The 23,535-nt window shown below is 44.3% G+C and overlaps 1 protein-coding gene across 1 annotated transcript in view; it reads left to right on the plus strand.

Annotated features, from left to right (window-relative positions):
* Positions 1-23,535, plus strand: part of ADAM12 (ADAM metallopeptidase domain 12) — a 406,064-nt gene that overhangs the window by 301,942 nt on the left and 80,587 nt on the right. Inside the window, exons 7-11 of the mRNA XM_060098411.1 lie at positions 5,872-5,937; positions 7,248-7,319; positions 13,770-13,939; positions 17,019-17,103; positions 20,660-20,808. Coding sequence (XP_059954394.1) covers positions 5,872-5,937; positions 7,248-7,319; positions 13,770-13,939; positions 17,019-17,103; positions 20,660-20,808 — 542 coding nt within the window. The remainder of the gene's footprint in view (positions 1-5,871; positions 5,938-7,247; positions 7,320-13,769; positions 13,940-17,018; positions 17,104-20,659; positions 20,809-23,535) is intronic.

Raw genomic sequence — 23,535 nt, forward strand, 5'->3', positions numbered from 1 at the left:
CGATAGGAAGTTATCGACGACTTCCTGATTTTTCATCTCTATCTTTCCTGTTCCTCTCTTGACAAGAAATAAAGAATTCCTAGATATGATGTACCTACATTTGATGGTCTGGGGACATGTTTTCAAGGTTCCATTTGACACTCTTTGTCCTTCCTGACTTTAATTTGAGCGTTACACTGCTTAACACTCAACACTTCATAAATATTGTGCCTCTTTTTATTCCTAATCATTTTTCTCAGTTCAGACAGTAAACGTTATCCTAAGCGATTTCTTCTCCTTAAAATTTTCCTCCTACCTGTGGAGAGGTGTGTGTTCCCCTAACCTGCTTTTAACTGAACTGCTTTAGGACTTTTCATTTTAACTTTACATTCATTCTTTCCATCCTGATTCCACCTGTATGACCCTAACTTCCTCTGTCTGTTAACATGTTCCCAAGGTTTTCTGCAGCAGGTGCTTTTGCAACCTCTTTTTTTCTTGTTTTTCCCCATCACACCCCATCAGGCACTGTGGCTGACTTTGACGTTGACACTCAGTAGTGGGGCTGAATCTCAATCCCCAAGAAAAGGACTTGAAAAATGCCCCCACCTCCACCATCAGCAGCAGCTTGACAGAATCTTCTTCCTGCTCTCCTCCCCTGAGCCAGCTTAGAGTGACAGATTTAAGAGATGGAATCCCAGAGACCGGCCTCTGTGGTCCCCGGGCATGTTTGTTTCACGCTTACGCTTGCCTTTGATTCCAGACCTCAGATAAGATGTGATGAGGCCGTAGCTTTCACAATCATAAACAAGTAGAACATTTGCATTTTGTTTTCCAGGCGTCTTGAGTTGAGTACCTTGTTGATCACACGTTATCCACCTTGTGAGATTTATAACTTGACAGTTTAAACGGCACTCGGATATGTTTGCCGTTTCATTTGGAAGTCAGTCCTGACTTGGTCAGGCCTTGCCAGCCATATTTTAATTCTTTAACTAAGCTTACAGGCTCCCTAGAACTAGGATTGGCACAGTAATTTCCAGTCATTTTGACGTGTAGAGAGATGGAGAAAACCTGAATAACAATGTTGTTTTGTTACTTATGCATATGCAAGTGTAAATGAACCTTTAAATTGTAAAGGGGTGGCATGGCATGCACTTCAACTCCGTTCTCAATACTCCTCTCTAGAAATAGTCGGGATTGTTTTTATGGAAGAGAAAATGTCTCTGACTTAAAGCACATCGATATTGTGAAAACAGTACAAAAAACAATTTTCAAATAAGTGGAATATGTGAGAATTAAAATTATACACAAGACAGTTTGGGGCAGTACCTATGGAAAATATGAAAGGGAAATACTCATGTTCTATGCCCCTTACCTGCCAGACTTAACACTGCCTTTTTTTATACTCAAAAATCAATGTAACTGCATCTAACCCATCTAGTTTATGCACTGCAGCAACTGCCTTTGCTTTTTCCCAGCATTTTTTGCCCCTACTAAATGTTAACTATTGCACAGATTGGCTTGCAGACTGAGATTTTTCTGCAGATGTGTGTGTTTTTCTTCAACGAGCAGCAGGAATAAATCTGCACTCGGGGTATGCACTGGCTATAATATAAGCCTGAGCTATTGTTTGTCATTTTTACAAGGCTTTACATTAGATTTTAGTGAGAACCCAAGTTGCTTCTGGAAGGGTGCCTGCAGTCAGAGGGCTTCCTCGCCAGTTCCCTCCTCTGCAGCTTTGTAAGTCCAGCCTGCACAGCCCCTGCCACTCAGCCCTCCTGTGACTGCTCCCTCCCTCTCCATCAGCTGTTCATTCAAAAATGCAAACGAATTTTAACAGAAGCCTGAGCAGACTATAAAGAAGGTGAAGGCCATAAATCCGCTACTGGAGAAAATCACATAATACATCCCGAAGGCAAATGTAAATTATTTTTGAATTATCCTCTCCGGGGATTATCTGTGCTATTGTTCCCCTCCACTAGTATGGATAATTAGGAGTCACATGTAAAAGTCAGTGCCTTCTCTAGAAAGCCATGTTTGCTTGGGCTACTGAGTTCAAATAGGACATCTGGTCAGGGAGACCCTGTAGTTTCCTCAAAGGCAGACACTCTGAAATGGACCAGGGCTCTTGCTTTTGGGTTTCTAGACAGGCTGCCATATTGGTTTAACAGAAGTCACATTAGTGACGGTGGGAGAAGTATTAACAGTAATGTGTATTATCTGTAGAGTCTAGTAATAGTTGAATATCTGGAACTGGCCAGAACCATTGGAAAACTTGTTAATTAGAGCATGCATTTAATTTTTAATTTTAATTTTTTTAATATAATTTAATTTTTAAAATATTTAATTTAAATTTTTAATTTTTTAATTTAATTTTAATTTTTAAACATTTTCTCTAATATAACCACCCTCACCTCTGTACCTCCTCTAAGAGGCCATACACACCAAGTTCCTTTACTGCCTTGGTCATTCGTAAATCTTGGTGGATAACAGGGCCAGCACTGCTATTGCTTCCTTGGCCCTGAGCTCTGAGCATCTCTCAGCGTGAACCGAGGTTCCAAAATATCCAGGTGTGGATTCCTATTGACTCTTGTATCGACTGAAACTCTAGATGAGTAAATAACAGCTCTCACTTCTGCCACTGGCGTTTTAGACTCAATTTCAATACGTTGCATCTGTCCCCATTAACATTCAGTTCATCAGATTCAGCCCATTCTTCCAGCATTTGTCTCGTTTGGTTGCTGGTTCTGCAGCCTGTGTTAGTAGCCAGACCTCAGAGGCTGTACCCCACGCAGATATGATCTGTGTGCTCGGTCCCCATACAAATCGTTGGTAAGGATGGTAGAGATGACCTTTCACAGCAGAGACCAGGACTCAGTTCATACCTATTCATAAAGGGGCCTTAGAGTCAAGGCACGGAGGCTGGCTTGAGCCAACAAGGATCTTTCTTTACTCAGAGGAAGTTAAACCAAACCTCTGATTCATCAAATTTGCTGATCTTACCGTCTATGGAAATGGTCCTGGTTCCATTGTTATTGTTTTGTTGTTGTTGTTTGGTTAAAACACCCAACTTGAATCTGTTTGCCTGTCTCCATCCTTACAGCCTCAAACTGTCACCAGCGCTCACCTGTGCCCTCCACTTCCCCTATGGTCCCCCGATAATCCATTCTCCTCCCAGCAGCCAGAGTGATGTGTAAAGAACCTCACATTCAAGGGTCCCCCACTGCTCTCCGATAATTAGGTTACCGGCCAGCCTCCTCACCATGGCCCCTGTCCTCTGTCTCCATCTTCAGCCACCTCTCATCCACACTTTTCCCTCACTCACCAGACGATAGCCATCCTGCCCACTGCTACGACACTCCAAGCTCTCCCCAGCCTCAGGACTTGTGCTGTGTTATCCCGTCTCCCTGAAACACCATTTCAGGGACCTGGCCCATAGGAAGAGAGAGTTGGAATGAGAATTTATTGTCACCCTCATCCCGACTTGTTTTCTGACTCAGTTTGAGTTAAGTTCCCAATGCCAGAGTTCTTGTTGTAACATGTGTAGGGGTCATTCTCCCCGAGAACTTGGCTGTGATGACTTTGAGAGGCCCAGGAACAGCTTCCCGCTTGAGCAAGACTCAAAGAACCCCTTGGTCTGCACCTCGGAGTAGAGAATGGTTGGGCCATCCTCAGAGGCTTATATTCTCTTATCTGTTTGGGGAAGGGCTTTTGTTTATCATCACCCTCCAAAATGAAAATCCAATCAAGCAACCAGTTTCAAACGTTGCTCTGTATATCAAACATTTTAAATATGATTTTTTTAACCGGATAGCCCAGATAGGTGGAAATCATGTGGAGGTAATTTAAGCCTCTCTGTGTGTGCAGCTGAAGGAAGAAGGAACCTTTGCAGCCATGAGCCAGCCACTCCCCCATGGCTTTCTATTATTATGTGGTTAGGTTTCTTTCTGAGCTAGCAATTCTCTGCATTCATGAGAAAATTTGGACTTCTCTGAAAACTGCAGAGACAGGAAAATTGGGTTCATGTGTTTGTTTTCATTATCTGGAATTGTGTATTTTCTAAATGATGATCCAAGGCCATTTGGAAATATCCCCTGGTCGTTTATTTCACCCCTTTGCAGTCTGAAAGGTGTAAACATCTGAACAACCAGGGCTCTCCCTATGAGTTTTTCAATGGGAGGCTAGTTTATTTTTTCTTTAATAGAGCTGTATTTTCTTCTGTAAGATGAGCTGAATCTGGTAAATTCAGCTCATGGTAAATCAGGGAATTATGGGAGGAAAAGAGGTTTCTGCTTTCCACACCTGAATAAGGAGAAGGGGCAAGATCTTCACACTTCGAGAAGGTGTCTCATTTTGCGTACACCAGTGGGTACTGCTGGGGCTAATCTTTCCTTTGTGTGTACGTAGTTTTCACCATAAAGCATGGCTACAACGTATAGTTACAAAGCTTAACTTTTCTCCCTTGTAACGTTGTAAAAGTATGAGAAATTATACCTTTCATGGTGCTTTATTTTTCCTTCCTCCATAAGGTTTCCAGATTTCTTTAGGGATACCTAAATTCATGAATCAGCACAGCTGGGCCGCAAGGAGGAACACTGCTATGATACAAACATTTTTCCTGTTTGGACGATCCCGGACTGATGGGGATTTGTTTCATAAAAGATGTTTCCCTCAGGATTATGTGACTGGAAAGCTGATTCAAAGCATGCCTTGGTCATCTTTGCTTTTGTCTGAAAGCGTGGTTATAACATGCAAGTTTTCAACGTTAAGCAGTGTGTGTAGTTAACTCATACAGCAGCGATATCAGCTATGAGGACTGAGACCAGTTGAACCCTCATTTCCTCCGACTGCATTTTATTGCAGAAACTGAAGGCTTTGTTTTTTGTTTTTAATGTTTGCTTCTTGAGACCACCCTCCATGAATTGCTTTTTTTTTCTCCTGAAAGTGCCTTTGGGATTGTCCCAGTAATTCATGGAAGAGTACAAATGTTTTTTGAAGAAACATGATTAAAATGTCACCCACTTCAGAGACTGCCTTGATTTGGGAGGGAGTTCATATTGGGCTCTCTGCATCATCTTCAGCCCCTACCCCTGGATATACAATTTCTGTCTTCTTCTCAACTATTGCACTCCTACCAATCCTTTTTCTCCAGTGGCATGTTTCAGTCTTTTTTTTTTTTTTTTCTTGACACTGTTTCTTTCTATTCTGTTTCTTTTGTTCCTTTCTGGTTTTCCTCCTAGCACCTTCTTCTCGCCTGGCTCTGTTCCCCATTTATCCGCCTGGCTGTTCCCTATTCTTCCTTTGCTTCTAACCAGATTTTTAAATGATCACCTGCAGAAATCAGCTCCCTGGAATGGACTACTCAGTGTTTCCCCAGAAGGGCTATGCAGTTCCTGCTCAAAATATATTCGCTTTATATATCGGCTTTTCCCACATCACAAAACTAGACCACAAAGGCAAAGGGAACACCCGTGAGACCCTAATTCCATCATCTTCTGTAGCGATCTTGAAATGTGCTACATCCAGCCCGAAATGAAGAGTTCATTGGCTCCTGTTCCGGAGAGAGCTTTGGTTTTGCTTGTTTACATATGTGTTTTGTTTAATAATGATCTCAACTTGTTCTGATCCTATAATCAGTGAGTCAGCAGAAAGGTTAGATTCCTTTTTAAGGATTTCCCAGATGGAAATGGAAAGTGGCCGCTCACGTTGAGAAGGTTTTACAGAGGTTTTTGGGGTTGGAGGTGAGCTTCTAGGTGGGACAGGGGTGTGGGAGCCAGTGATGTCGGTAGGGGGGGGGTCCCCTAGTTCAAGTGCTTGAGTGGAGAGACATTGACAGTGTTCAGGAAGCCCCAGAGAGGCAGTCAGGGAAATTAAACCCATGTTTACTTTTGGCAGCAAAAAAGAGAGGCCCTCAAGACGACCAAGTATGTAGAGCTCGTTATTGTGGCAGACAACCGAGAGGTAAGAACTTTCTGAAATTTCTTGGTTGGTTTAAAAAAAAAAAAGGCAAAAGAAAATGTTTAGCAAGTTATTACTTGCTTTATTTAACCTCATTTTCCAAGAGGCCTTAAAAGCATTGTAAACAACCCATTGAAAAAAGTGGTTTCCTGGTATTATAATGTGTAAAATATTAAAAATGTATCTGGTATTACAGAATATTAGCAAGGACTGCAGAGTTGCCATGTAGCTAAGCTCTCCAAACAGGGAGAATTATGTGTGGGAAATGGCAGATGGTTTTAGAATGTATTCTAAAACACTTTGGGGAAAAGTTTAGTTTTAAAATGTCCAGGGCTTCCCTGGTGGCGCTAGTGGCTGAGAGTCTGCCTGCCGATGCAGGGAAAACGGGTTCGTGCCCCGGTCTGGGAAGATCCCACATGCCGCAGAGCGGCTGGGCCCGTGAGCCATGGCCGCTGGGCCTGTGCGTCCGGAGCCTGTGCTCCGCAACGGGAGAGGCCACAACAGTGAGAGGCCCACATACCGCAAAAAATAAATAAATAAATAAATAAAATAAAATGTCCAATATGTCCTCAAGCAAAATGAATGAATGAATGAAGGCTGTAGACACAGCAGAAAAACCCTACCTTCCAAAGCAGGGCTTGATGCTGTATTAGTTTTTTTTTTTCTTTTAATTAATTTTTAATTAGTTTTTTTTTTTTTTTTAGATGATCTTCCCTGTGTTCTTTCCTTGCCTCTACTACCTATTACGAATTAGGTGACATTTTCTCCCAGACTGGCTCAATGCATATGAATGAAACAGACTTGACCATTTCACAGGCAACTGTTCCCACTCTGGAAGTTCAGATTAGCCCGGAGAAGTGGGAATTTATTAACTTTTTATCCACTCTCTGTATTGTTTGACTTGTTGCCATGCGCTTCTATTACTTCCACTCTTTAATATTTTAAAAACAAATATAAAGGAGATTTTGGAGGAAGTTAAAATCAAGTTGATGATATGAAGAATGGCTTTGGACTGCCTTCTGGTTGTCTGTTTTCTCTATGCCAAAACATGTCACTGCCTCCATCATTTATGAGGCTGGAAAATTCACAAAAGTTACTATCTTCTGAGCACTTGGCTTGGGTGAATTTCAGGGAGTTTCAGAAAGTCCCTGGATGGGGAAATTACTCCGCAGAATGGGAGCTCACTTCACCATAAACCAGGGAGGGCCCTGGGGGATTTTCAGAGCCTGAGACTTCACATTTCCAGGAGCTGGGAAGATGAGATTTGATTGATAGTCTTGCCATTGGTAATGCTGACATTTAAAATTATTAAGTTTCAGAGGCAAGGAAAAGACCTGGAAAAAGTCAAACAACGATTAATAGAGATCGCTAATCACGTTGACAAGGTAAGTTCCTTGGGGGTAATTAGATCACTCACAGCCTGTAAATGTTTGGGAATGAGGTGGAGAGAATGAAACACATCCCATCCGACTTAGGGAGGTCGGGTTCTGCCTTCGGTCCTGGGCTGGTACCCAACTTCCCCTTCTTCTGAGAATTCTTGGGGCCTGGAGCAGCTGTAGGAGATGCCACCCCATGCTGTCTGGACCTCGGTGGCCTTGGCATCCATCTCCCGCCAGGCTCTCTTCTGGCCAGGAAGGCGTTTTGACCTCCCCAGTTAGATCCAGAATCCCAATAGGGTGCATCTGACCCTCTTGAGAGCTCCAAGCAGGCCTCTTCCCAGGTCTCCCTGGGCAGGTCCCATGGGCCCCCTGAGGGTGAGCTCTCATTGATAAGGGACCCACGGGCTCCACAGTCCCAGGACACAGAAATCGGCTTTCGGCTCAATCGGCCGTCAGAAAATTCCTCACCGAGAACTCGGGAGGGAGCTCACCTCTGCAAAGGTGATTTCAGAGCTGGAAGAGATCCTGAAAGTCTGCTCTGACCCAGGTGTATTTGCTCGCCAACGCTCCTTACGTGACCTGTTCGCAAGGAGGTGGAACCGTCTACGTACGCCACCTGCCTTCAGCGACAGACCTTGCAGGGAGAGCGTCGGGCTGTTTGGTGCTGAGGGCTCTCAGCCCAGAGCATGTTGGCGTTGCCTGGAAGCTTTCAAAGGCCTTGCTGCTCGGGTGTCTGGGTGGGGCCTGGACATCAGGCTTTGTAGGCGCTCTCAGGTGGTTCTCACGTGCTATGTGGCTGGCAGCCCCTGTCTGAACGTAACCATAATTCTTAGCAATAGCCTGTCTCCTGCCTCTGAGGACAGTGGGAGAGGAAAGGGGCCCCGGCTCATTGCTGAATCTCTCATGGCCGGGATTCTCTGAAATGCTCACCTTTTACACATAGCAGTTTGTGGATGCTTCACGGTAGCTCTGTTTCCAAACAATCCTATTATATAATATTTAAAGTGAGTTTTCAAAGTTTTCGGGAAAATGAAAACAAAAGCCTTCCAGAGATTCAACTCCATTCTACGAGGACTTATGGGCAGTACCGAGCAGTGTGTGTCAAGAATTCAGAATGTATCAGATGTGGTCCATCTGTCCAGGGAGGTCACAGATTCGTAGAGAAGCGGATCCATAAGCCACTTAGCATGGAGCAGCGTGATGGGAGCCAGGTCGATGCTGTCAATCAGGTGCTATGGGGATGCAGAGGAGAATCACCTACTTCTTCCTGGGGGTCAGGGAGGCTTTGCAGGGAGGCGATTTTGCAAGGTGAGTAAAGTTTCACCCGGAGCACAGGCGGGGAGGGCCTGGCTGGCTGCCCACGAGCCTGGACATGGCGAGTAACTCCATCTAACTAAGCAGTGTGTGTGTGTGTAGCATAATGGTGTGTGTGTGCACAGCTAGGGCAGGAGCAGACGAAGCTGCAGGGGATTCAGTGGCAGGGCCCTGAATGCCCTGCGGAGCAATCTAGACCCATCGGGATTTTATTCTACCATCAGTGGAGAGCAAGGTGAATGTTTTTAAGCAGGAGAGACACACAGGATCACACACAGCTGTGCCTGCAGTTAGTGTGGAGGATGGAGTTACCAAAACCAAATACAGCTGGTAGGCGTCTATTGTACAGAAATTACGAAGATCTGACCCGGGGCTGGGGAAGTGGGGATGTGAGAAAGACGAGGATTTAGAGACATTTGAAGGGATGGTTCCTAATAAATGTATTGAGCAGTTGCTACGTGCCAGGCTCTAAGTGCTTTGCAGACACTCCTGGGTGGATACCAGTATTCCCATCTTTATAGCGGAGGTTTGCAGAGGCTAGTTAAGTAATCAGCACATGTTCAAACAGCATTGAAAGGCAGCACCAGGAATAAGCCCTGGTCTCCTCTGCAGGAGTTTTTGACCTTGACTCTACCTGCTGACTGTGGATCCCAGCCCTCCTTGACTGAGCAGAAGCAGAGGCTGAGATGAGCAGGGGTCCCAATGAGCCCAAGTTTGGGATGACAGGTGAAAGAGGCTTCGTACCCAAAGAAGCGAGAGCGGGAGTCTCCTGGGGTACCCTGAGCAGTCAGAGATCAGGGCCTGGTGCTCGGAGAGAGGCTATGGCTGGATGGAACTTTCTGAAAGCAGGAAAAAACACAGATGGCTGATGGCACCCTGAGATGATACTGTCCTCGTCCACCAGAGCTTTTAGGCAGGTCAGACTCCCAGGCAGCCCATGCTTGCTGATATATTTTGAAGAGCTACTTTTTGAAAATTAAACTTTATCCTAAAGTCAAGTGGATGCAGGAGAATTTTTGTAAATGGCAAGTCCTCCTGGCAGGGAGGGTGAGGGATGGATCCCAGAGGATATGCCAGAGACCGTAGGAGTCAGACATGGTTCTCAGTCTGGGCTGGGCATTAGAATGCCCTGGAAAGGTTTGTTTGTTTGTGTGTGTGTGTGTGTTTGTCTATATGTTTGCTTTCAAAATGCTGATTCCAAGTCTCAGTGCAGGGACTCTGATTTGATTGGCCTGGGTGGGGCCTTGGGCGAGTACATTCCAGACGCCTCCAGTGAGATGGGACAACATCCAGATGAAAACAAAGAATTCAAGTACTTCTTAGGCCTTGGAAGTAAACGGAAACCATGAACAGTATTAAACTCGGGCTGGTAATTGCTGAAATCCTATTTTAAGGTGATGTGCTTGGTCTTCCATGTTTGCGTTTCTTTACATATTATTCTGTATTATATCTTGCTTCAGTTTGCAAAACCAGAAATGAGCAACTGGGGGTTTGTTAATAATCTGCCCTGGTAATTAAAGAACAATATATCGGAGCAAAGTCCTGACAGACTCCGTGGAGTTCACCAGCCTGCCTGTTCTTGTGTTTCTGGCAAGGAGAAAGCTGAATTGCTGAGCGCACATGTGTCTGTCCCCAGCAGACCCTGAAGACCCACTGGGGTACCCAGGCTCCTTGGGATGTTCTGTTCACCCAAGTCTGCTAACTGATGGGCCCTGGGCTCTCGCAAGTATGCCAGAGTTTAGTTTTGCAACTCCAAGTGGGAGCATCTTGGCTGAAAAAACAATGACTGTTCCAGTGGCAACTTCCTCATTTGCGGAAATCTTGGCTCTTCTTAGCTATTCTTAACTAATAACTGCTTGGCCGGCTGCACTGGCTTGAAGGGAAGACAGAGAAGCACATCCCGGACTGAGAGTCCGAGAAGTGATTTAGGGACAGAGGTGACATTCAGAAATGTTCAGGCAATTCCCCTGTGTGTGAAACACGGAGCATGTGTCCGATGCTGTACTGGCAGACAAACCCTTGACATGGGAAGTCAGACATTCCCCCAGGCCCCAGTTATACTGCAGGGCGGGAGCCGCGGGGTGTGTGGCTGCCCAGTGAAGCGATAGCCTCTCTGGCTTCTCCCCTCCAATCTGTCCTGCTTCTTACTCATGACGAAGTTAGCAAGAGTTGCGCATCCGTTCAGGCTGCACCTCTGTGACCTACTTCTGAAGGACTCATCTTCCGTGCATTTAACTTCAGGTATTTTCCCTCTTGTGTGAGTCCTCATCCCCCCACCCCCTTCTCAAGCCAGTTGCCTGAGGGGTGCACATTCCTGTGTTGGACCCCAGCAGACCTCCCTGTAATCCTACCCATGTTTTCTCAGATCCGCTTCTTCTAGAAAGCCTTCTTTGAGCCCTCAAGCCCAGCATCCCCTGAACTTCCTGTTTGCACCCTTCTTGGCAGTTCACTCGATTGGCATTGACTGGAATAATGGCTAAGTATCCCCTGCCTTGAGCCTCTTGCTGACCTCTGAGCATCTGGGAGCCAAGGGCAAGGGTATCCTAATCCTTGCTCTTTGTACCAGTGCCAAGCCTAGCATGCAGCCGGATACTTGCCACGGCTATGTTAACGGGTGAGTCAATTCAGCTGGCCTTGGACGGTGTCCACATGCATCCTGGGATTCATAGGCCAGGCAGGCAGCTGCCAAGCTCCAGTTGTACTTCTGTCTGGGCCTGGGGTCGCAATGGATCATCTTGGAAGGGAATCTCAGTACTCGCCCTTACCTGGGTTACTTAGTGGTTTAGAACCTGGGCACCAGCCTGCCTGTGCTTAAACCCGGCTTTGCCAGTCATGTCTCGAGTGGTCTACCTGGTCCCTCCTTGTCTCAATGTCCTTGACCGTAACGCGGAAATAATAATAGTTCTTAACTCGCAGAGTGTTGTGAGGACTGGGAGACGGCCTGGGAAGCACGTGGCACTGTGCCTAGGACGTTGGAAATGCTCGTTAAATGTTAGCTGTGGTCATTGTAATTAGGAAGAACCAAAAGGAAGCCATCAGCAGAGCCCTGGGAAGAGCATCCCAACAGGCAGCAAGGGGACTGCTGTGATGACCTGACGTGAGTTTAGCATATGCGACAGTTAATCAATAGCACCAGTTTTGAGAGGAGAGACTGTATTGTATGCTTCTAGATAGGAAATCTGTTCTGTGATTTGAGAGGGCTACTGAAGGGAAACTACAACCCATTATTATTATGAAAAGACCCTTGATTAGTAAGCCCCCAGGCCAGCTCTGAGAAATGATGACAGTCAGACCTTGACACACCTTAGTGACCACTTCCGTATGACACTCTCCAGAGGCAAACATAGTGTCCCCAGCACAGATGACGACCCTGCAGCCCACACGGGGCATCTGACCCTGAGGGTGTCACTTGGCAGGCCGGTGTGGACGTCAGCACCGGATCGCCTGCGTTTCTGCCTTCTGATCACTGTTGTCTGTAACACAGCCGAAAGCGTAAGCTCTCCAGCGAAGCACAGCAGCCAGGCATGTGCGTTCAGAGTCCAGATGGGGCCAGGACCTTGATTTTGCCTGGAAAGCCTGGGCTGGGAGCTCGCAAGTGGATACCACAGGCCAAGCAATTCTTGATTAAAAACAAGCTGTAAGGCAGCATTTAGGTCGTATAATTGTCTCATTAACTTATTAATGTAATGCCCATAATTGTTATCTGCTTGAAACCAACTTGGACCGCTGTGATTAGTTTAGACTCTGTGATGTAGTTTGTGCTTCAGTCACATTCTTCTGCTAACCTAATGCTCACCAGATGACTAGGGAGAGATCAGCAAGGGAAAAGATGAACCTGCCTTTTGTGGGTCAGAACCCGGGGTCAGTGCTGAGCCTCGTGGAGTTTATTGCCCTTGAGCTCAGCACATTGGAATGGGGCTTAACTATCAGATGCGGAGCTTCTGTGATTTTTTGTTATTTGTTGGCTCAGAGGCTTCTAGCAACTAAGAATAGGACCTGCTCCCATCTGGAGCTTGACTTTAGCTGCCACATCTTTCTCCTTGGCTGCCTGGAGTATCAGAAAATGAGGATGTTCTCATTGTGCACTGCCTTACACATTGCAGGCTTTGAAAGATTGTACAGCCAGCCAGATGATTCCCACTTCCTTACCCCCTGGACCCTGAGCAAAGAGCCGTCTCCGTGTCTGTGTGATACCATGGGGGTAGCAAGGTAGTCGGGGGCCATGGGGAGTTCTCACCTCTACCCTGACCCCTCATCCTGCCCTAGTAAGCTCGTCTGGGACAAAACTATCCCATAGACATTGGAAGAGTTGCTCTACCTGCTTCCAACCCAAGATGATCTGTTTGTGGAGAAAGGGCTGTAGGTTGAAGTCAGGACACAGAAAGATGGGGGATGGGGGGAGCAGAAAAGCAAGAAGACTTGAAGTGAGTGGTATGCCTGAAGAAAGAGGAATTTCCTTTACCAGATCGTTCCCATGACGCTGTTGGTGAACTGGCTGTGGGAAGAATGGTCCTCAAAGTTCCTGGAGAAGGGTTCTGTGCATGCCTTTATCACCCTGAAAGATGTTGATCTGTTCACTCAATTAAAACCTTCTGGGTCCGTTATAGGTGACAGAATATGATAGGGTCAGCAAAATCTGATTTTTTGCTGAAAAATTAATACAGATTCGTTTTCAGTAACTCACAGGTAGAACATTTCTCTTAAAATGAACAAATTACTGCACTTGGCAGAGTGTCTGAAAGATCCTAATTCACTTACTGTTTTTCTTGCAGTAGATATGAACTGGCAGTCTTTAGCTGTAATGTAACGACTTTAGCAATAATAACACATCTATACGCCCATTTCACATCACCAGTGAATCGGTTGAAATGTGTGCTTCCCTACAAATAAGGGCAGACATCAAAAAGGCTGGCAACTCTTACATCTAATTGGTCAACCACATTTGAGAACCCAGTTAGCACATCACCTTGCATCAGACACCGAAAATATTCCTCCAGTTCTAATGCCACGGGAACAAGGGAGCACAGAGAGCTTTTTCATGTCATGGCAATGAAGTTCAGAACTTGCCCACCTATTCTACTCGGCATGGTAAGTTCTCATTAACGTGATCCCCCAGGGATGCCTGTCTTCTGTCTCCCTCAGTTTTACAGACCGCTGAACATTCGAATCGTGTTGGTGGGCGTAGAGGTGTGGAATGACATCGACAAATGCTCCATAAGTCAGGACCCATTCACGAGCCTCCACGAGTTTCTGGACTGGAGAAAGATGAAGCTTCTACCTCGCAAATCCCATGACAATGCACAGCTTATCAGGTAAGGCATCTGTTGTCTCTCCTTTGCTTAAAATAAAAGAGTGATCTCAGCACACCTGCGCTCCCTCTTAGCCTCACCTGACAGTCCATGAAGCTGCACATCGTTCAGCAGGACACATTGACTGGACCAGGGGCAAAGGGGGCTTCTCAGCCCACACTGCGGGGGCAGGGTGGGGGGAGGGGAGGGGCCATCTCGATTGAAATTGGGGGCTGTTGGAAAAGTCTTTCTTTGCATACCCTGGGAAAACTATCCCTCTGGCTAATGTCTTACTTCCTTCGTCTAACACCTGGACATTTCCTCTATGCAACTGTTTCTAGGCTTAGTCTTTTTTTTTTTTCTCTTTTTTGGCGGCACCACACAGCATGCGGGAATCTTAGTTCAATCCCCGACCAGGCACTGAACCCGTGCCCCCTGCAGTGGAAGCGTGGAGTCTTAACCACTGGACCGCCAGGGAAGTCCCAAGTCTTTTTTTTTTTAATACTATTAATCCATGAAGGTTTTTATTATAACTTCTCAAATTGAATTTACAGATTATATGTGTCATAAAGACAATTGATATAACTTTTTTTTTTTTTTTTTTTTTTTGCGGTACGTGGGCCTCTCACTGTTGCGGCCTCTCCCGTTGCGGAGCACAGGCTCCGGACGCGCAGGCTCAGCGGCCATGGCTCACGGGCCCAGCCGCTCCACGGCACGTGGGATCTTCCCGGACCGGGGCACGAACCCACGTCCCCTGCATCGGCAGGCGGACTCTCAACCACTGCGCCACCAGGGAAGCCCCGAAATAACATTTTGATATTCACAAATACTTTTCTTTTTTTCATGTTTTTCTCTCATGTTTTTATTTGTTTATTGACCTTTTCATTTCTTTTTTTTCAATTTTTATTTTATATTGGAGTGTAGTTGATTAACAATGTTGTGTTAGTGTCAGGTGTACAGCAAAGCGATGCAGTTATACATATATGGTTATCTATTCCTTTTTGAATTCTTTTCCCATTTAAGTTATTACAGAATATTGAGCAGAGTTCCCTGTGCTATACAGTAGCTCCTTGTGGGTTATCTATTTTAAATATAGTCGTGTGTATATGTCAATCCCTAACTCCCAATTTATCCCTCCCTCTAGGCTTAGTCTTGATCTAAAGTTGTCCTGAGTAGTATATTTTTTAAAAGCTCATTTTCTGTCATTATTAGTGAAAAATATTTATGCAAGATCTGAAGGCAGTACATTAGGGTGATCCTTGTCAGCTGCCCGGAGAAAGAAAATCTTTATTCCTCCTGTTTTGCTGTTACTCTTGGTCTTCTAGATCAGAGAATACCAGGAGTGTCGCAGATCAACCTTGTGTTCTGTTGTTCACTCAATGTGTATTGAGCACGAACAAGGAACAAAACATGTTTTAGGGGCTTTGAACATAATGGTGACCAACATTGTAAACCTCCCCACTTTTGGGAGTCTCCAGTTTCCTGGGAGAAGACAATAATAAACAAAGACATTTCAGAGCGTGATAAGGGTCGTGAAGATAATAAAATGAGGGAAAGCACACCTATGATATAGTATAATACCTTGGTAACATGTTACAGACACCTTTATATTTAAACAAAAAATGTCATAATCTAAGTTGGTATGGAGTAGGTTTTTCCTAAACTGAACAGCTTTTTATTAAAATTCTTAAACAGTTTGTGCCTTTATTATGTTCTCATGTAGCTCATATCACTGAATTGAAAGCTTTAGGGTCAGAGACACTTTTCTTTGACACATTGGATCTAGTTTACTGAACATTTATGGGAAGCTGAAAAGCAGTCCTACCGTAACCTCACTTTCGAAAAGGCCTTCATCTGAACTGAGGCTGTTGGCATTCCCTGATAATTTACTTTGGCCATTTCATAGGGTTGTTTTTTTTTCCCACCCTGGATATTTGTGGTTGCCTCATATTTTATGCATTGATTAATCCTGAACTACTAAAAATAGAGTCAGAGTGATTTGTTTTGATTTTTTTCCCCCAAATGGAGTCTGTCCAACTTGAACATCTGGAAGTAAATTAGCCTCTTATATAACCTTATTTTTATATATATAGGTATAATTGTATCTGTTAAAACGGTCTATATAGATGTAAATATAAAAGCTGCAATCACTACTACTGTACATATGCATGTAATAGGATGGCTGGTTGGCTGGATGGATAGATGGATGATTGGATACATACATACATACATAGGTGAGGTTATATTTTGTATATACTTATCCCATTTCATCCAATTGAGCACTGCTAAATATATAACTTTTCAAATAATATGTGTAATATCTATATATGTACATGGCCAAGATAACATGGGTAAGTCATTTTTTCCCTCAAAGGAGATTCAGCAAATACAGTTTTTAATTTTTAATGCATGAGGGTGGAATTAATAGCATTGCATTAAAGAGGCCTTGATGTCATTACTCATTGATTAAGATTCCATATAGGGGAAAAGCCACACCTAACCCATGAGCTCCCCTTCCGGAAGCTTCCTCCTGGGCTGCCAAGGCTTTGTGGGTGCTAACTTCTACACTAACTCCAGAGGGTCGATCATTTTTCTGCCAATCTCACTTTTGCAAGCTATATTAGCAGGATATTTTGGAAGAGTTTGGGTTTCTGGCCTAATTGTAATGTTACCCAGGAAAACAAAATTCAGCTGCAACAGAAAATCTAGTAAAGCATCTAATGCCTTTCATTTGTTAACAGTGATTCTCTGTGACTCTTTTCAGCCCTAATACCAGCAGACATTGTTTAAAAGGAACAGCTCCCCACCCAGTTCATTAGAAAATAGCAGGATACAACTTATAAATATATAAGTCACGACTAGTTGTTGTCCCGAGTCTTGAAAACAAAAATCTGAAAGGATTAGGAGACGACGGTGAACTGGAAGATAAATTTTAGAAGAACCAAAGATAAAGATCACCTGTAAACATACTCTCATGCAGCTATTTTCGTCTTTGCGTATGCTTGTGTAGTTTCCTGTTGGAATGTAGGAATGTCCAACAGAATTTCAAATATTAGAAAATGTCCTTATACTGATTTAAGAAAGTCCTTTCTTTTCTTTCTAGTGGAGTTTATTTCCAAGGGACCACCATCGGCATGGCACCCATCATGAGCATGTGCACAGCAGAACAGTCCGGGGGCATCGTCATGGTAAGCCAGGAGCATCAAGAATCCGACAGTGATGTCCAGACCTAATTCTCTTGAGGATTTCCCAGGAAATCTCTACTTTCATCAGACTTTGTAAAATTAGGTCCTTTTCTTTAATGCTTCTTATATATAATTCTACCCTTTTTCTAGCTCTGCTTATGATCTTCCATACCCGACAGTACTCTAGGGACTGTTTATAAAACACATCAAGCTGCACACAGGAAGGCTGAGTGTGTAAAAACAGCTCAGTGGAAGCCAGTCTACACCTTTTGCGGAGAAAAAGTTTCAAGTGGGATTTTGATCCACCCGTCTCCATCCAGGAATTCCTCCCAGCATTGGGATGAGCCAGGTCACTGGGGTTCCCCTCATCACTCAGCTTCTGGGATGGGCTGTGATCTCACCAAATATTGCCATTAGAATGGCTTTCTGATGGTTCTCCCTCCAGGCACGATAGCCAAAAGTCTGAGGTTTTTAACTATTTACCGCTGCAAATGCTTGACATACCTCCTAGCCAGTGTCCAATTTGTCTTTATACTAACCTTATTCTTGGAAGGCAGAGACCTAGGTTTATTGCTTTACAAGGATCATTTTGTCATAGTATATATGTCTGTAAAAGGAAATAGAATGGGGAGACTGCTGGGGACTTGTTTCTTATGAATTTAAGAGGGAGGTGACTTTGACAGGTTCCCCTTCATCAGGTAACTAAAGGAAAGGTTTTCACCCCATGCTGTCACTGTCCCTGATGGGAAAACATAGTGTCCCCTTTGCACCAGCCCTCAGATAGGGAGTGTCCTCGGAGACCATTCCACCATCTCTGTTAAACAAACAGAAGCTTGCCCTTCCAAGAAACCATGAATTCCTCCACATTTTTCAAACAGAACATTTGTGAATATTCCATTGTATTAAAGGGCTGAAGCAGTAACGTTCTGCTGACTTTTATTTGCTCTCCACATACTGCCCAGCCTAATCTTCTTAGTGAATATCCACAGTGAATATTTTCCTCTTCTCTGGGTGGCGCTGGTAATTAACATAAACATTCACTAAACGTGTAGGCTGAGGAGGCTGTCTGGAGGGATGGCACCCACCCAGTGGACTTTTGGCTTCAACGGGCTGCCCTCTGGTTTCCTTTGAACCTGGAAGCCTTCCAGTGATCTCCACCATGGAAGTCACTGGAAAGTTTAGGTTTTGTTGGTGCCAGGTTCATTTCAAGTCAGATCCCAACGGTCTTTTTACAGAGCAGCCTGTAAAGCTTTAAGAGGGAATCATTTTCTGTTTCATGGTTCCATGGTCCATCGCTACTGACTTTGCCACTTAAAATTGGCGTAAATATTTTTTAGAGCTGAAACTGAATTCCTTCTAAGTATGGCAGGTTCTGCAGCTGTGGAGTGTTCAGAGGTTCTTATAACCGATCTGATGGTATTAAGCAACTTTTTTAAGTTCACATCCTTTATTCTGTTTCCATGCAAGCATTTGGTCAAGATTCCTTCTTTAAAAGGAGACAGGGAAGCCTATTTAAAGAAAAAAAAAAAAGATAAAAATGAGTGTGGAGAAATAGAAGCAGATGTATATACTGCGGTAGGAATCAAGTCAAGACCAAAGTTAATCAATAAGAAATATGCTTGATGGGCCGGCCAGCAGTGAATATCATCCTTAGGCTCACTCTTTGTTTACTCCACATAGAAGAGAAGCATCACATAGGCTGAAAGCTCACAGCTCCTTTAGTTTCTATAAAATTCATGAGATCAACAAAATCAATATCTTGACCAGATCTAAAACATCTAGACTTTCTCCTATTGTGTCTCTAAAGTTGAATTCATGGGTGTTACATACGACCGTGCCTCTTTCAAGGACTCACAAATCTAAGAGGAAGGAAATCATGTCACAAGGAAGCAGGAATCCTAATCACACTGAAAATTTGAGTTCTGTACTGTTTCTCTATTTTTCCAAGATAGAACAGATCATTAATTTTAGTCACTTCAAGCCGTGCCTTTGTATCTAACTGGACTAAAATAGTCTTGGTTTGGAGATAATGCCAGAAATAAAGAAATAGGTTTTTGTCTTATTAGAAATATGAACTGTTTATCGGGGTTTCTTAAGAGACATTCTGTGTATAATCACCTATGCGTGAAAGAATGTGAAACAATTACGCAATTCAAGACAAAACCAAGATATTCAGTGATACAAAAGAATCTGATGAAGAGTCATTTTTTAAGGATGAATTCCTTGAATTTTTGTGCCAAAGCATGCTAAATTCAGCCCTCAGTATTCTTAGATTGAAGAAAATCGATGTCCTGAAACATGTTTGTGAAGCTTCCTACAACAGGACACTAAAATCTAAACAAAGTAATTTATTAGGAATTTCATCTATTCTAAGAATAACTTGGTTCCTTGACATGCCACTCTTTTCTTAGACTGAGGGCCAGTGAGAAAGGCAGCTACAGCTGTAACCGCCAACAAGCCTATATCTTATATGAACACACCTATATCAAGAGGCCCCACAAAGATTGTCTGTATCAGGAATAATGCATTCTCTAAAGCACAGTGTCATTGTTTCCTGGAAACCTCTTGGGTAGCCTCTTATCTCCTTCCTGGGTAGCACAAAGCAGGACTCAATGTTACCTTCATTACTCTGTGGTGTGCAGGCCGTTGCAGAAACACCAATCATGGGCACCATTTCTGCAAATCAACTAATTTTAGTTTGTTAAAGTTGAGTAATGATATTTAAAAAATTAATTTCTAATATCTCTTTAGCCAAGCCATGCATGCACTCCACTAAGTTAGGGGTGGCCAAGCAGTGCTTGGTGGGTGGAGAACCTGCCTTCCAAAACCAAGCAAAAGGTCGAGTGAACTCCCAAGAGCAAAAATCAGAGAGTCGGGATGCCTCCATCCATTTCCAAAGTCTACCTGACAAAACAAAAGGCCAGCAAGAGTAAGGCATAACTGGATTACAATCTTAATCCAATGCATCTTCAAACAGATTACTCAGTGTCATTAGCTTTTATGGTGAATTCTTGTGAATTTTCCAAGTATCCTTCTCTACCACGTAGACAGCAAGAGGCATACTCAGTAACAATTGCTCAGATCTTATTTAGACTGTTCAAAGTATGCTTCCCCTAATGACTTTATACCAGCATCGTCTCAATCAAGGATAAAACGGTACTTTCATTACCCGTGAAGGAACGAGCTGCTTCTTCCTATGATACAGGACAACTTTTTGCTTCGTTCAATAGAATGGTGTCTCGTGAGAGATTGTAGGAAGGGAGAGGGAAATGATTGCCTTGATTATTTCATGTAAAGACACAAGGAATCCTGCATGTATTCATGAGGAATGCATTCCTCCGCAGAGGGGGCCCCAAGCTAGTTGAAAAAAATGGATCAAATGTTTTTAAAGTTTGAACTATATAATGGGGCTCTATCTTGGTTCCTTGTAGGAGATTGGGCTCCATTAAATGTTTATAAAAGATAAATATCTGGGGGGCAGGGCTGAGGGGAGGGGCGTGGCTGGGAAAGAGGCCAAAGAGATGTGAACTATACATTGTGCTCTTGTATTTTCTTTGAGGACCATTCAGACAGTCCGCTTGGCGCGGCTGTGACCCTGGCCCATGAGCTGGGACACAATTTCGGGATGAACCACGACACTCTGGAGAGGGGCTGTAGCTGCAGAACGGCTGCCGACAAAGGAGGCTGCATCATGAACCCCTCAACCGGGCAAGTACTGATGCTTCCAGCTGTTCGGAGAGCCGGGAGGCGCCTTGAAACATGTACTGGGAAACAGCTGGGCAAAGAGCTCCCTGGTTTTCTGGCCAGAGCACCCATGGAAGCTTCCCGAAAGAAACTCCGTGGACCGTGCTTCCCTGAGAGAAGCACCCAGATTGCAGAGCACAGGGCATGAGGCCTGAGCGCCTCCCTAAGAAGTGGTGGGCATGGATCCTGCCTTTGTTCAGAGATCGCGAATTCCCCTACAATCCCAGCACATGGTTTTGATGCGCACCTACAGCTCCGTCTGGGCGTGGTAAAGCCACGGTGCAAAGCGGGCGCGGTTAGATGGGTCCCGTGTGGGGACGTCTTCCCTCTGGGTTGGCCCTGGGTTGGAGCTGAAATGTGTCAGTAGCTTGGGGATTTGTAGGGCCCCCGCCTCTAATACCACATCCCCTTCTCAGATCTTAAAGGTTTAAATGATGGGACTTTTCCTTTTCAGTAAATTATGTCATTCTTCCTCATTTCATGCCTTTCTGAAACGCTAGACTTGATTCACCCAGAAAAAAAGGAAGACAGTTTCATTACTGCAGCATTCAGAGGAGGTAGAAATAGATGCAGCTTGGAGTGATTACAGATTATGATGTGTCCCTACACCTCTACGGGCCCCTCCCAAACTAGAATGGTGTGCTAACGTAGGAAGATTTTCACTAGTGAAGGAAAACACGCACTTGTTATGAGGCCAGCTTCTTTTTCATACCTTGAGACCTTCCCAGTGCTTTTATCTTTACGGTACTTCCTAGGCCAAGTCTGCTCTCTGAGTTTGCTGAAAGGAAGCACTGGGAATAAGAAGCAAGTGCGGACGGGCAGCCTGAAGGCTGGCCTCTGCGAAGTCGTGGTGTACGCGGAGGGCGGGGCACCTGCTTAAAGAGGATGAAAGCTGCCGGAAGAGGGATGGATTGTTACAGAACGTGGTTATGCTTTTACAACCAATAGCCTCGTGGACCTCCTCTTGAATGGCCTGTAGGGCAGAACTTCATGGCTCATGTCATGTCATTTCACGGGTGCTGGTCGATAAGGCGTCTTTTCCCAGCAAGGCGCTGCTTCTCCGGTCCATCACCACCATTAGCACAAAGCCTTCAGGTGTGCATTGTTTTTGCTTGAGGCTCTGTCTTAAGCACAATTCCAGGGACTCACCAAGACCTAGTAGAGGAACTTGCTCTCTGAGTCTGTGGTGACAGAAGCCAAGAACCTGAGCAGGAAGTGAAAGTATCTTAGGCCCAACACCAACAGGAAGTGAAATGTTGCAAAATCCAATAAGGAGAGCTTCCCCAAAGGGAGGCAGGTTGCTCCCAGAAGCAGGGTGCTCCTTGTCATTTAAACTCCCCAGGCCGGGGCAGAATAGCTGCTTGTTGGGTATTTGGGGCAAAGAATCCCTTCTTAGGGGGGTGAGGTTGGGCCAGGGCCTGTGAGTGTCTTCTGTTTCCAATATTCCACCAGCCCAGATAGGGTCCAGAATCTCTGGGGAGGAGATTGGCAGGAAGGTGACGTGGAACTGAGTGGCCTTCATGCTTTCTCATTCTCGATGAGCTCCAAGTGGCCACGGAAAATTCAGTCAGTGCTTAATCTCCCTGATTATTAAGTAGGCACAAACACGGCAGCCTATATGCCTCCAAAAGTGGTTCTCAAAGACTAAGAAGATTGGATCGTTAATATTGTTAATGGTCCAGAACTCTTGATAAAAGAGACGAATGGAAGAGAGGAAAATCTAGACTGGGGATACTGCACTGGAATTGAAGAGACCTGGTAGCCTCAATTCTGACACTAGTTGTTTTTGGTAAAACAAGCAAATTAGTAACCCCTCTGGCTTTTATGTTTTTATCAGTAAAATGAGTGATCAGTCTTTATTTTTCCTTCCTTCCTTCCTTCCCTCCTTCCATCCATCCATCCATCTATTCATTATTCATTTCATCTGTCCTTCCACCCATCATTATTATTCATTATTCATTTCATTCATTATTCATTTCATCTGTCCTTCCACCCATCCATCCATCTATCCATCTTTTCATCATTCCGTCCATCCATCCATCCATCCACACATCCATCCATTTGTCCATCTTTTCATCATTCCATCCATCCATCCATTCATTCATCCACCTATCCTTTCACTTGTTTGTTCACACATTAAACAAATACTTTGACCCCTGTGTTTTTTGTTGTGGAGAATGCAAGATGAGAAAGACCCTACAGCCCTAAGAGTCCTACAATTCTGGAGGCACAATAGCAAGGCATTGCTTTCTGGTACTCTCTGTAATTTTGTGTAAATCCCTTCACATTGGAAAGTCTTCATGGCAGCATTTAAGGATTGCAAGCCAAATTACCCAGGAGATATTTGAAAATCATAGGTAGAAATGGTATTGTTAAGAGCTCAGCAAATCATTTAAAAAGCTTTTTTTTTTCTTACCAGGGGTTTGCTAATAGCCTTTCCTTGATTTATACCTTATTAGCAATTTCTGAGTTTCCTCTTTTGCTGAGCTTGTGCTTTCGCGTAAATCTTTTCTATTTGGTTCTCATTTATGATCCCACATTCCTGTCCAGAGATTGGTGTTTTTAATTTTCTCAGATGGAAAGAAACTTCCTAAGCAAGTGGGTGAATTAATCACAAAAGCCCACAGTAAGGAGGAGGTCAAGCTGTTCTGGCCATCTCAGTCATCCATCACCCATTTTAGAATTTCCAGA

This window comes from Mesoplodon densirostris, chromosome 1, assembly GCF_025265405.1.
Source record: "Mesoplodon densirostris isolate mMesDen1 chromosome 1, mMesDen1 primary haplotype, whole genome shotgun sequence".
In the NCBI taxonomy this organism is placed as follows: Eukaryota; Metazoa; Chordata; class Mammalia; order Artiodactyla; family Ziphiidae; genus Mesoplodon; species Mesoplodon densirostris.